Source organism: Macrotis lagotis, chromosome 1 (genome assembly GCF_037893015.1).
Source record: "Macrotis lagotis isolate mMagLag1 chromosome 1, bilby.v1.9.chrom.fasta, whole genome shotgun sequence".
Classification (NCBI taxonomy): Eukaryota; Metazoa; Chordata; class Mammalia; order Peramelemorphia; family Peramelidae; genus Macrotis; species Macrotis lagotis.
The window spans coordinates 825,055,389-825,069,831 of NC_133658.1; the positions used below are offsets into that span (position 1 = coordinate 825,055,389).

Below are 14,443 nucleotides of genomic sequence, written 5' to 3' on the forward strand. Positions count from 1 at the left end.
TTTCTCCTAAATGCACTGCCTTGCAGTTTCCTAAAATGAAGTCTATCAACTATTTTTTAAAAAGAAATCTTCAATATAGTATTGACAATAAACTGTAAGATTGAGAGGAATTATTTTCTTTACAAATCTTAAGTAAACATGTTAAATACAAGGCAGCATGCTGTATTGGGAAGAACTTAAAGGTAGAGAACCTGGGTTTAAATTCTAGGTCTGTTTATTTATTACCTTGCATATATTACTAAGTCATTTACACTCACTGAGTTCCTTAACTATAATGAGGAGGTTGGATGAGATGATCTTATAATTCTATGTTTTAATAATTGTAAAGCTAGCCTTGGCATAGAATTCTGGGGAGACCCAGTTTACATATACCGAATGTCAAGAGTACTAAAATCTCTTGGGAGCCAAGGTGAGAGGGGGGAAAGTTAAGAAACACAAGAAGATATCTGGGCTTCTAATTTGTTTGGAATTAAATGGTCAGAAAAAATTTCTTAAGAGGGTTGATACCCATGAGAAGTGGGGAATCTGTTCTTGATGAGCTCAAATCACCAATTTATGATGAACTACATGGGCATTGGATACTTTCTTTTCTTTCTTTCTTTCTTTCTTTCTTTTAAGATTTTTGCAAGGCAAATGGGGTTATAAATGGCTTGCCCAAGGCCACACAGCTAGGCAATTATTAAGTGTCTGAGACTGGATTTGAACTCAGGTACTCCTGACTCCAGGGCCAGTGCTTTATCCACTATGCCACCTAGCTGCCCCTGTATACTTTCTTATCTTGACAGTCAATCAGTGGCCAAGTTCTATTGTTTCCATCTTTGCAGCATCTCTCATATGTATGAATGTATGTTTGTATGTAAGTATGTATCCCTTCTCTCCTCTAATACTGGAGTAGACCCTGATTATTCCCTACCTACACTATCACAATTAGCCTCCTGCTAAGCTTCCTTGCCTCAGAGTCTCTCACCATTCCAATCTATCTTCCACATTCAACTGTTAAAACTATTTTGCCTAAATATCTGATTTAACAATTTCATGAACATTTTTACCTTTTATTTTGTATATTCATTTAGTTATTATTTACTGTTAAGCTTATAATTCGGTTTGTGAATACCTAGTAAAATAATAATCATTAAACGTTAACATTCTTACCAAGAAAGGACAGACCAAAAGAACAACTTCATTTGGGGGAGAACAGTTAGATTATGAAGAAAAGAAAAATTTCATAGATTAGATTTTGGCCAAGATTTTTACAAAGGATGAAGTATCTGGTTGGTACAATGGAGAAAGTACAGGACTTGGGAGTCAGGAAGCCCTGAGTTCAAATCCATTCTCATCCATTTCCTAATGGGGCAAGTCACATAACGACTCAGTTTCCCCATCTGTAAAATGGGGATAATAATGAGAGTGCTTGTGAGGATCAAATGAATTAATGCATATAAAACACTTTATAAACCTGAAAGTGCTTTATAAAGCACTTTATTATTACAGTTTCTTATCTTTATTGACAAGATGGAGACATTTGGGCTGTGTAACAACAGAGTCAAGGTGAAACAACTAGTTGAATGAGCAAACATGAACTCTTCAGTAGAATATCCTAAGGAGATGGAGATGGTCTTGGTCCTTCCTGTTCTGGTCAACCTTTTTAAATAACAAATTGAATAAAGGCACAGATGCTGGGCTTATTAAGAATAAGTATGGCATAAAACAAGGTTACAATGATAGGGCAAATTAAGCAAGACAAAACAACTGGAATAAATGTAAAATCATACAGTTGGGATAAGAAAATGTGATGCACAAATATGATATAGGAGAAATATGGTTAATCTGGTTTGTGTAAAAGGATTTATATGGTCAAAATACTAAGTATCTTGGACTGTATTAAAATATTTGTAGTATATAGAATGAGGAAAATGGTATTAACACTGTACTGTTCTGGTCATACACTAGTTTCAATTCTGGGCACTCCATTTGGAAGGGCATCTGACTTACTAGAAAGTTGATAGACTTGGAGACTGCAATCAAGAGCAAATATTTAAAGAATTGGAAATCTTCATTAAAAACTTAGGATGGAACTTGATGACTGTTCTCATGTATTTGCTAAGGGAGGAGACTTTTGTTTGAACCTAAGAGGCAAGGAATTGGGAAGCATGGGGCAAGTGGCAGAAAGGTATGGGTTTTTTTTTTGTTTCAATGAAAAACACTTCCTAATCTCAAATGGAAACAGGTTGTGTAAAGAGGTAATAGAGCCCCCCCATTACTAGAGCTCTTCAAGTGAATGCTGGATAAACATCTCTCGATGATATTATTAAAATAATTACTGTTCCGGTAATTCTGCTAAATAAATATGAAGTTTCTTCTAATTCTGAAAGCCTGTGATCTTACTATCTTTTTTATAATATTGGAGTATGCATTTTGCAATGAGATCACTACTAAAACTACCCTTCTCTCTAAAAGACATCTTACAAGATAATCCTTGCATATTTTAGGCTGTGTGATATCTAGTTTGCACCTAATGTCACATTTTCCCTCTTATTTTCCTTGACTAGGCAATTTTAACTTTTTCTCTCTTATGAGTCTTAGTTTGCCAATAATTCATGCAATGTTTATAACCCCCCCCCCCCTTTCCTTTAAACACTTTGTCTTTTTTTATCCTTGGCACATATCTATCCTGGACTTTTACTAAGGCATTAAAAAGTGCATTCTTCTTCACTTGTGCATTAAAAAGCTCTTGGCAATTGTCACAAGGTATATTTTCTCAAGACGGATTCTAATTTTCCACAAGAACAGTGATTTATTTGGGGTTTCATTTGTATTCAAGGACTTGGTATCAAATAAATATGACAGTTGTAACTAGACATATGTCATTAAAACAAATATAATGATGTAACTCTATAATCATTTAAAATAAAAAAAATGCTACCAAGTCCTAGAATCGTTAACTACATAAATGAATTACATAAGGGGGTTTAATTTATAATAAAATGTGTATAGAGTGTATTATAAAAACCATTCAATTGTATCATTATTTTGATTTAAAGTTAATATTGCTAGAATAAATATTAACAGTTAATCAACAATAATTTAAGAAGACTTTGGGGAAAATGATTTGGATCAGTACTGTCAAACTCAAATAGAAAGAGATCCCTGGGAGCTACATACTGCTTAGAAAACTACAAACTAACATTGTATATGATGTATTTTTATTCATTTTGTTAAACATTTCTCAATTACATTTTAATCTAGTTCTAGTCATGCTGATAAGTTTGACATCTCTGAATTGGATAGCCTAGGTCTTAAAAAAAATCTGTTCAAGGCAGTATGAATTTTTCTCTTGATGAATTTCCCAGTAAGTAGAGGCATTCAAAATTATTCTACTGGCCTTAGAGTACTGATAAAAGTAGTAGGTATAAATTAGGGTTTTTTATTGTTGATGATAATAGCATTATTCCTCCCACAAGAAGCATTTTTAAAAAATTCCACTGTGCACCACCTAGCTGTCCCCTAGAAGTATTCTTAAAAGAAGGGATTAAACCTAGACTTGTTCTTTTCAACCTCATTTATCTCCTCAGTTTAACCAAAATTTTGACTGCAGCTGCTCAGTATTAGACCAAAACAATATTCACCAAGAAACAATTAAAAAGCCGTTAAGTTACTCAGAGTAACTTAATGCTTTAAGACAGCTTAGTCACTGTAGTTTTTCCCAGTCTGGCTAACTTTCCAAAGAAGGCTTGGCCAAACAGTACATTCATTCAGGGTGTTCTGCCTTATGAGCTCTTAAAAAATCCCACCAAATCTCTAAAGACAGCGTTCAGAAATGTTACTTCCTCTCCGTACAAAATAAAGTAGGACAGATTTCAGTAGATAATAAGTGTCTTCCATAAGTAGCTTAGAAGCAGAAAGCTACAAATAACTATAAAAAAATCTTCTGCTACATGATACTTTGTCAACAAGCTATCTGTGGACTTCATACTTCATTGGAAGCCAAAAGATTACTACATCATTAGCAGACTTTTATAAAGGTGCTTCAAAACATCTCCCACTAGTGAATTGCTAAGAAAGGCATAAAATAAACAAGATCATATCCTCATTATATTAACTGTCTTGGTCTGAGTAGAGAACAAGCAAGAAAAGGGTCTTAAATTATGCAGAGGGATTGAACAAAACAGAAAAATGGGAATTGCTATACTTCTCCAGGAATTCTTTTTAATTTTTTCTTTATTCATATTTAGCTGTTAATCTCCTCTCCTGTCAGAATGTTTAATATGATGATCTGACTTTGGTGAGTCATTGAGAAATAATTATTTCCTGTTAAATATTCAAGAGAAAATACAACATAGTTCCTTTCTTTATGATTTTAAAATGCTAGAAAGCAGAAATTTGTCCTATACCAAAATCTCATCTCCCTTTTCCACCACAATTAAGTACTCTGTCAAAATACATTTAGACAATTGATGTCTTTCATTAATTTTACCTGGCCTCATCACTTTTAGATTTCTCAGCTGCAATTACTGCAGTTGAACTGCAATGAACTGCCAGTTCATTAAACTGTTGAGCTGGCATCTCCCTATTGTACTTCTAAGCAGCAAAATTTAAAATACTATACTACTTCATATCCAATAAGATTTCGAATTCACTGTATTTGTTAGCAATCTTCAAACCTCCTCAGGCTCCTCCAGACTCTCTTTCAGCTGAGAGAAGCTGGGCTCCTATTTCATTGAAACAGTTGAGGCCATTAGCTTAGAGTTACTTCTTCCATGCTCCTCATTCTCAAATCATTCAAATTTCTTTTCCTACTATTTCCTCCTTCATACCTGACTCATAAAGACAAGGAAAATATTACATGTGCATAAGGGGTCCATTTCATTCTGTCCTTTCTAAAAGACTGCCCCCCCCAAGTTTACTGGCTATCTCCCTGCCACTTCAAAAATGTCCATGTCTCCCTTACTCTCAAAAACTCATTTTATTTGTCTCTTCTACTGTCCTACATCTCTACTGCCTTTTATGGCTAAAATCCTGAAAAAGGACATTTACTTCCGCTTTTAATTCTTTACAGCTTGGCTTTCAATCTCATTCATTCAAATGAAACTACTCTCTCCAAAGGTGCCAATGATCTCTTAATTGTGTCATTTTTCAATTGTTTCCAACTCTTCATTATCCCATGTGGAGTTTTCATGACAAAGAAACTGGAATGGTTTGTCATTTCCTTATCTAGCTTATTTTATAAATAAGGAAACTGAGGCAAACAGGGACAAATGGCATACCTTTGGTCACACAGCTATTAAGTGTCTGAGGTCAATCTAAACTCAGGAAGATTGAGTCTTCCCAATGCCAGACCTGGTACTCTATTCACTGCACTACCCAGCTCTCCAATCTCAATTTTAATTATCAAATTCAATGATCCTTTCTCAAGCCTGATTCTTCCTGATCATCTCTATAGCTTTTAACACTGCTAATCATCCACTCACTTCTTCCTGGAAATCTCTTCTCTCTATATTTTCATGACACTACTGTCTCTTGATTCTCATTCTATCTGTTGGACATTCTATCTGTTGAGTCTCCCTTTTGCCAGCTCTTCATTCAGGTCCTGTCCTCTACTCATGTTTCCCACAGGTTTCTTTCCTTTTCCATTTGACCAATTCTACTTTTTAAGGAGTTTTTTCCTTTAGTGAATTTTTGTGCCTTTTTTTATTTGACCAATTCTGCTTCGTAAGGTATTCTTTTCCTTCATTGACTTTTTATATCTTTTACCATTTGGCCTAGAATCTAAGGAGAGGTGTTTACTATTATCCTGGTCTATACCAAGTCTGTGAGTGACTACAAACACTCTTTGCTGTCCTGGAATTGGGAGGAGGGCTTCAGACATCTGCCACTTACTAGTTGTGTGATCTTGGGTAAATCATTTAACCCTGACTGCCTTGCATCCAGAGCCATCTCCAGTAGTCCTGCTTCAGACCCAGACCCAAATGACTCTGGAGGGGAAAGTGAGGCTGGTGACTTAGCACAACACCCACCTCACTCAAATGCAATTCATGTGCTTGTCATGGCATCACCTCTCTGATGTCATGGTCCTCTTCAAGAACAAAGGACAAACACATGGAGAGATAGATGATGAAGACATCCCCGAAATCTTGGAAGATAACCTCCTCCTGCCATATAACTCATACAATTTCAGTCAGCTTTTGTATGAGCATTGGACCCCATGAGATGCACAAATCTTCAGAATTTAAGTGACCACTGCTGTTGCTGTTTCCAATTCCATTCCTCTCAAGTTCTACCTGCTATGACTGGCATTCTGAACCTACTCTAGCATTAAAGTCACCCAGAATAATAAGTTTGTCCTCTTTTGACACATTAATGATAAGGGTCTTCAGCATAAAATTTTTCTTTGCCCTCATCAGATGTCATTGTGGGAGGGCACTGATGATGGTGGCATTTCTGCACATGGCAATTGCACTGGCATGAATCTGTCTTCACTCCTTTTGGTAAATATATAAGCTTTTTGACTAGTTAGTTTTGATTACAAAACACCTTCACATACTCTATCATCAAGTGACATTGGTCTCCTTGATGTTCCTCAAAAAACCACAACAAAACACTACAAAAACTGACCCTACCAAAAAGATGGAGGGATGGAAAATTATCAGGGTATGAGAAAGCTTATTATATTTATACATCTGTTAGGAGAGGTATACAGTGATAAATTCTAGCATTAAAGTCACCCAGAATAATAAGTTTGTCCTCTTTTGGCACATTAATGATAAGGGTCTTAAGCATAAAATTTTTCTTTGACCTCATCAGATGTCATGGTGGGAGCATAGGCACTGATGATGGTCGCATGGTAATTCAAATTTTTATGCACTTTTATACAAGGCAAAGGACTTTCCTTTAAAAAGCCTGTGAAACAGTCTATCTGAACAAATCCTAATATTCCTGTTTTACAGAGGAGGAAACGGAAGTTCAGAAAAATTAAGTGCTTTACAGTCAAAAAGTCAGTAAACACCAAAAACAAGAAACAAATGCATATTTCCCCCCCTCGAAGCAAAATTCTGTTTCTCCTACATCATATAATCAAATATCTTTCCAAATTCCCATTTCCAAATTTTCAAATGTTTGAAGAAATCAAATCTTTACTTCTACAAATGAGGAGTTCCAAAAAGGCAAATGAAAGTGTATTGATGAGAATGGAACAGTTCTAAATAAGTAGTACAAAGATAAACAGGGAGAGATGTAAAAAGTATATATTTTAATTAATAATAAGAACATACTCTCAAATGGAATTGTTTAAAAAAATTTGTCTCCTTATCTAGTAATTGATATTTTTTCATTATGATAAAAAATAAACTACAAAAATTCTCTATTAGAATGTCAGCTGCAAAAGATAATTAACAAAAACTATAAAGACAAAAAAATAGACACAAATCCTTGTTAAATCAAATATAATATGTTACACAGAGATATTGAGGGTTCACAGAAGCATTCAATGCTACTTTTATTTTATAACAGTTTCAGAAGGAGTTCTGCATGGTAAGAAACCAGTTTTCAAAAGGCATATCTCATAATTCAAATTAAGTATAATTTTTAACAGAAAATAAAATTACCACCACATGAACAACAAAATCATAAACCCCTTCTTACCTTACGGAGTTCAATTGTTACTTCATTTCTGTGTCTTCTCATAGTCTAAAAAAATAAAAAGGATATATAAATATCTAAACCTAAAACAAAAAAAATCACTAAGATTTATAATGCTGTTATAATTTTTTTCAACCATGAAGATACTGATAAAAATTAAACAAAGATCAAATATCTTTAAATTGTCATGGCATGTCAATTTTTCACATTCAAATTTCTAGATAAAAACAACAGGTTCATTAGAATCTTAAAAAAAAAAAAGGAAAATTCATGAATAGAAGTATATAGAAAGAGAAAGACCTGATATTGAAAATAAATAGAAAAACTCTTCAAAATAATGGGGTTGTAAAAAAAAAAGCAGTTTGCTGGAAATAATTCCCCTACTTGCACACTGCAAATACACACTAAAAATTCTTTTAGGGCCTGATCTATCCACTCTAGTCTCTTTTATTGTCACTATTATTGTTTATTTTCTTTCGACCCTTACCTGATCAACCTCTAAAAACAAAGAAATATATCTAGTCTTTCAACTATTCTTTAAAAAAATATTCTTTCAAAGTAGTATAAAGTTGATAATCTCGATAAAGCATGATATCCCCTACTGTAGAAACAGCAACCAACCTAAACCAGATATAGTAAACAAAAGTCATATTAGAGACTACTCTGAGGACACTAAAGTATCAATTCTCAAAAAAAATTTTTTTAAGGAAGTATAGGAGGTGGAGTGAAGAAGATGGAATAAAGGCAGGGGCTTGCCAGAGCTCTTCCTAAAACCACTTTAAATATTTTTAAATAATGACTCCAACCAAATTCTAGAGTGGCAGAGTCCCCAAAAAGACTGAGTGAAACAATATTCCAACCCAAGACACTCTGAAGATTTTTGGGAAGGGTCTGCTGAATCAGGATGAGAGAGGAGTGTAAGCTAACCCAGAGCAAATCAGCTCTGGCCATCTAGAAATAAGATGCCAGGCATCCATGTCAGTGGCAGGGGTGGTGGTTTCCAAACCTCTGAGCCTAGGGATTGCCAAAGACAACTGGGAAGATTAGGAGAAAAACTTTGCCGCTTAGGAGTGAGATTGGAGCACAGTTCAGCAACAGGCCTCATCAGCAGAGATTTGACCCCAGCAGACCAGGAACAGGCCGGAGGAGTCAGTGAATCAGCAGTGGCAACTACTTCCGAAGCCCACAGCCAAAGGGCAGTAAGGGGACCAGAAGGAGATTAAAGGGATCTCTTTGCTACAGTGGAGGCAGAACTCTGTTGCTTTGCCCATATTCAGATCAGGAAGAGGAGCAGGGGCTTTGTCCTCAAAGGACAGAAAGAAGTCAAAGAGAACATATTGTTAGGCAGCCAGAAAGAAAAAATTCAATTATCATGGAATCACCAACAAGATAACACAAGAGTTAGCAACTTCTACATTAAGGGATTATAGGCCTCGGAATATATTCCAGAAGGCAAAAGAGCTTGGATTACAACCAAGCATCAACTACTCAGCAAAAACTGCACTTACTCTTTCAGGAGGAAAAGATGAACATTTGGTGTAATAGGGAACTTTCAAATTTTTCAGATGAAACAAATAGAGCTGAACAGAAAATTTGATCTTCAAATACAAGACTCAAGTGGTAAACAGGAAGGGCAAATCATAAGGGACTTAATGATGCTGACCTGCTAATATTTCTACATGGGAAGACGATTCTGTCAATTCAAATGAACTTTATCATTTATTAGGACAATTAGAAGGAGTATATTTAGACAAGGCACAGGAGGGAGTTGAATTTGAAAGGATAATATATTAAAAGGTGATGTCGATGAGTGAGAGAACATACTGGGACAAAGGGAAAAGGGGAGGTAGTACAGGATATGTTAATTCACATAAAAGCAAGAAAAAGTTTTTGCAGTGGTGTGGAAGGGGGTTAAGATGGGGGTGGGGGAGAGTGAGCGAGCTATACTTTCATCAGAATTGGTTCAGAGAGGGAATAAATATACACACTCAGTTGGGGTTGGAAATCTATCGTAAGATAGAAGAAAGTAGAACAAATGGATGGAGAAAAAGAAGGAAGAAGAGGAGGAGGATAGATGACAGAAGAGAGGGAAGATTGTGGGAGGGGGTATTCAGATGCAAAATCACCTTTGAGGAGGGAATGGGTGAAAGGATAGAGAGATAATAGAATAAATGGGGGTGTGGGGGGAATAGGATGGAGGGAAATATAGTTAGCAAAAGCATTTGTGGGGAAAAATATTGAAACAAGTTTCTTTGATAAAGAACTCATTTCTCAAACATACAGAACAGAGTCAAATTTATAAAATATAAGAGCCATTTACCAACTAATAAATGATCAAAAGATATGAACAGTTTTCAGATGAGGTTATCAACACTATCTATTTAAATCATTTTTTAAATATGTAACTCACTACTGACAGGAAAAATGAGGGTTGGAACAACTGAATTGGCTAATAGGACAGAAAGAGAAAATGACAAATGTTGGAGGGGATGTGGCAAAAATGAGACAGTAATGCACTGCTGAAGGGATTCAACGAGTCTGTAGAGCAACTTGGAACTATGCCCAAAGGGCTACCTTTTGACCTTGCGATGATACTACTAGTTCTATATTCCAGAAGAGATGAAAAACAGGGAGAAAAGGACCTATATGTGTAAGGATATTTATAGCAGCTCTATTCTGGTGGCAAGGACCTGGAAATTGAGGAAACACTCATCAGTTTGGGAATAACTGAAAAAATTGTGGTATATGAATAAGGTGAAATGCTTTTATATGTTATCCTTAACCCCCTAAAAAAGTGACAGAGAAAAATAAAATAACTATCTCCTGACCCTATATAAAATGTTTTTGAGAATAAGCTAAACATATTTCCAGGCCTTAATGAAGATATTAGAATGCAACTGCCAAGCTTTTAGATCATATCTCTATCACCAATCTACTGACTAAAGGACATAAGAAATTCAATCAATCAATGAATCAACAAGAAAATATTAAGCACTTATTTTGTGCCAAGTACTGTCCTAAAAGCTGGAGATACAAAGAAAAAAGGAAAACAGTCCTGCCCTCAAGAAACTTAACATGCTAATAAATGAGAAAATATAAATCAGTCTATATGAGATGAATGTAGATTAGATGGGAAGTGACTTTAGCAGGGATGGCTCTGTTTGGGTATGGGTTGGTCTTAAATGATCTGATAACTCATGAAAAATAAAAGAACTGAAATTATTAATAAATTCAAATCTAAAAAATTAAGACACACAAATACATAACACCATGGATAGACATGGACATGCACAATAGGCCCAGAATTAGAACAAGAGGAAGAGAGTTGACTGGGTTGTCTTTAGTTAATTACCAAGTTCTTTTAATGATTCTCATCACCCTGAAAAAAGGGCTCATCTTTTTTTAGTATTAATAGTCTTCTGGTGATATTTTATGGTCATAAGTCACAGAATACTATAATATTCAAAATATGGACATGGAAGACAAAGGTAGGTTGTAATGCATCACAGACAAGGATTAGGGAAGGAATAAAGCATTTGTTTCATTAAAGAAGGAACAATGGACAGTTTTTGTGCTAAGAAAAGGAATAACCAATGGATAATTTATTATTGGCATGGCTAAAAAAAGGGGGGGGGGATAACCAGTGGACAACTTATGAGCTTTAGTGATATGCCTGCAAATAAAATTCAGAAGAATTCAAGGAAAGTTTCCAGTGCTTTAAGATTGATCACATATGATGAAATTATGGGAGTAAATGAACAAGAGTTTAATCCATTAGTACCCATTATTTATGTGCAGGACTGAGGATACAAGTACAAGGAATGCAACAATTCCTGCTTGCAGTGTACTTGTACTGAGGGAGATAACAATATAAAAAACATAGCATAAATATAATGTGAGCAATATAGAGAGTAATCAAGTAAAAGGTAGCTTAGGAGGAAGGGCCCTAGCTCTTGGATAGGTAAGGGAGAGTGAAGCCTGTTTGAATCTAAGACTGTGTCTAAGATGTATGTTAAAGGAAGAGAGGAACTCTATGTGGCAGAGGAAAGGAAGGAGTGCATTCCAAGGATGGTAAATAGCCATTGCAAAAGCAGAGAGATGGACAATGGAGTACCATTTGTGAGCAATATAAAGAAGACTAATTAAGGAGTCCGGGATGGGAGAGGAGAAATGTTTGATGAGGTTTGAAAGACAGGTTGGGGTCAGGTGATATCACTCCAGTGACTTCTTATTAAAATGGGAATTCCTCTGTATAGCTTTTAATAAGAAGTCACTGGAGTGGTTGAAGAGGAATCATATGGAATGATCTGTGCTTAAGGAAATAACTTTGTACAGGATGGAGAAAACAAGAGCTTTGATTGAGAGAGGGGATGGAATAATGATGAAATCACATATTCATCTTAATGTAGTATAAGATGTGTATCTAAATTCATAATACTGCTGTCTAAATACCTCCAAACTACTATTAGATGATTTCTTTCCCAATCTTTTATTATAATAAATTTATTTTAAAATTAGCTCCATATTATTTATATATAGGCATCTATTTTTCTATTTTATCTCCTAATCTATTTTTTATTTACAATCAATTTTAATATTTCTTGCTTTATAACATGAAATATAGTACCCTCAATTCAATTTTATCACAAGTATCTTTGAATTCTTGCCTGTTTGCTTTCCCCATGTAAACTATTGGCCTTTTTTCTAATACTATAAATATACTATTGCTATTCTGGTTGTATTTCACTAGGTGAAGTTTCCATTTATTGCTATCTTCCTTATGTTTTCTGGTTTGACTTCTAGTAAAATCCAGAGGCAGCATAGTGTAATACATAAGGCACTGGAGTTAAAAGATCTGAGTTTAAATATCACCTTTGATAATGATTAGTTAAGTCCTTTAAATCTCATATAGCCTCAGCTTGCTCTCCTATAAAATAAGGAGAGTTGGCTATAATAATCTCTAAGGTCCCTTCCAGCTCTAAATATAATTCTAATAAAAATGTCAATATGGTTGAGGTTCAACTTCTCCAATAATATGTAAACACTGGTCACTACAATAATCTGTGTTTAAATTAACATCTATGAACATTCAATCATTTATCATTTATTACGTGCTTATTATATGCTGTGCTATAGATAAAAAGGCAAAAACAAAACTAAAAGCCCCCACAAAATAATTTTCCCTGCTCTCAAGTCCCTAGTCCATAGTCTAATGGGGAGACAATATCCAAACAACTACACATATCTATATGTGTATTATGTAATAGATAAATAGGAGGGAAAGCACTAAGATTAAATTTGAAGATTTTAAGATTAAAACTTTTCTAATCCTTACAGCAGGTGAGGTCTGAAGAAAGTCAGAGAAGTCAGGAGGCAGTGATAAGGTGAGAGAATTCCAAAGAAACAGCCAGTGAACATACATGAAATTGGTAAATAAAACATCTTATTTAAGGAACAGCAAAGAAGTGTCATTGGATTGCGCAGTATGTGGAGGAAAGTAAGATGTAAAAAGACTGCAAAGGTAGGAAAGGACTAGGTTATAAAGGGCTTTGAACACCAAACAGATTTTTATATTTGATTCTGGAGTCGCTGTAGTTTATTCAATGGTGGGGAGAGTGATTTTGATCATACCAGCTTTTAAAGAAAATCAATTTGACAGCTAAAGGGAGGATAGACTGGACACAATCTAAGAACTAGGGATTTCGGGGCGGCTAGGTGGTGTAGCGGATAAAGCAACGGCCTTGGAGTCAGGAGTACCTGGGTTCAAATCTGGTCTCAGACACTTAATAATTACCTAGCTGTGTGGCCTTGGGCAAGCCACTTAACCCCATTTGCCTGGCAAAAACATAAAAAAAGAACTAGGGATTTCTTAAATCCTCAGATCTCTATTCTATTCTAATAGAATTTTTTGGTTGTTGTTTGTCCTTCATTCTGAAAGAGGACCACAACAACAGGAAGGTGATGTTGCCATGACTGGCAAATACATTAATGTGATTTAAAAGGGGGGTGGGTGGGTGAGGGGCTGTTTAAAGTCATCAGCTTCCCATTCTCCTCCACTGTCATGTGAGTCCAGTGGTAAGATATAGATCAAGATCATTGTAGATTTCCCCAGATACTGTGGGAGACCTTGATCTTTCAAAGCTAAGGTCTTTCCCTAGTCTCAGTTTAACTGAGGCAATGTTCACTTACTGATTAAGGTCTGGTAGGAAATGAGGCCAAAAAAAAAAAAAAAAAAAAAAGCACTGCTTTTACCTAGGTTCACCCCTCTTCAAAAACAATCAGGGAAGGGAAGATTCTCTAGGGTTTCTGGCTTAAACAGAAACAATTGCTATTTACATCACTGCAGAAATGAAAAACTACGAAGGTTTAAGGACCATGTTATTTTTATCTGGTTCACTGAGAACCACTGCAAGTATCATATGTATGAATATATGTATGTAAGTGTAAATATGTTCTCACATCTATAATGCATGCATACACATTCCTCCCTAGCAGCTAATCTTCCAGTAATAAAGTTAAGACAGCAGACAGGGTCACAAAATCTGTCACTTGGCCTATATTAAAAGCCTTTCCAGTAAAGGAAACCTGCCAGGAATTTGCAATCTTGTTGGCATCAACTTCAAAGGAATCAGGGTCAACTCCATGTCATGATGAGGGAATGAGGTAGAACTTTTGCAGAAGATGTCAACCAAGTCATTCACAAAAAAACTCTTCTTTCTAAGAGTTCTCGGACTCTCTAAAAGAAACCTCCATTCATTCAATGAGATCAAAATTCTTTGGATACCATCATTTAACCTGTTTCAAATAA

The 14,443-nt window shown here is 35.3% G+C and overlaps 1 protein-coding gene across 3 annotated transcripts in view; it reads right to left on the minus strand.

The window, feature by feature from the left end:
- KPNA3 (karyopherin subunit alpha 3) overlaps positions 1–14,443 on the minus strand; it is a 96,123-nt gene that overhangs the window by 53,755 nt on the left and 27,925 nt on the right. For all 3 annotated transcript variants that reach the window (XM_074217155.1, XM_074217157.1, XM_074217156.1), the window contains exon 2: positions 7,639–7,683. In XM_074217155.1, coding sequence (XP_074073256.1) covers positions 7,639–7,683 — 45 coding nt within the window. The remainder of the gene's footprint in view (positions 1–7,638; positions 7,684–14,443) is intronic.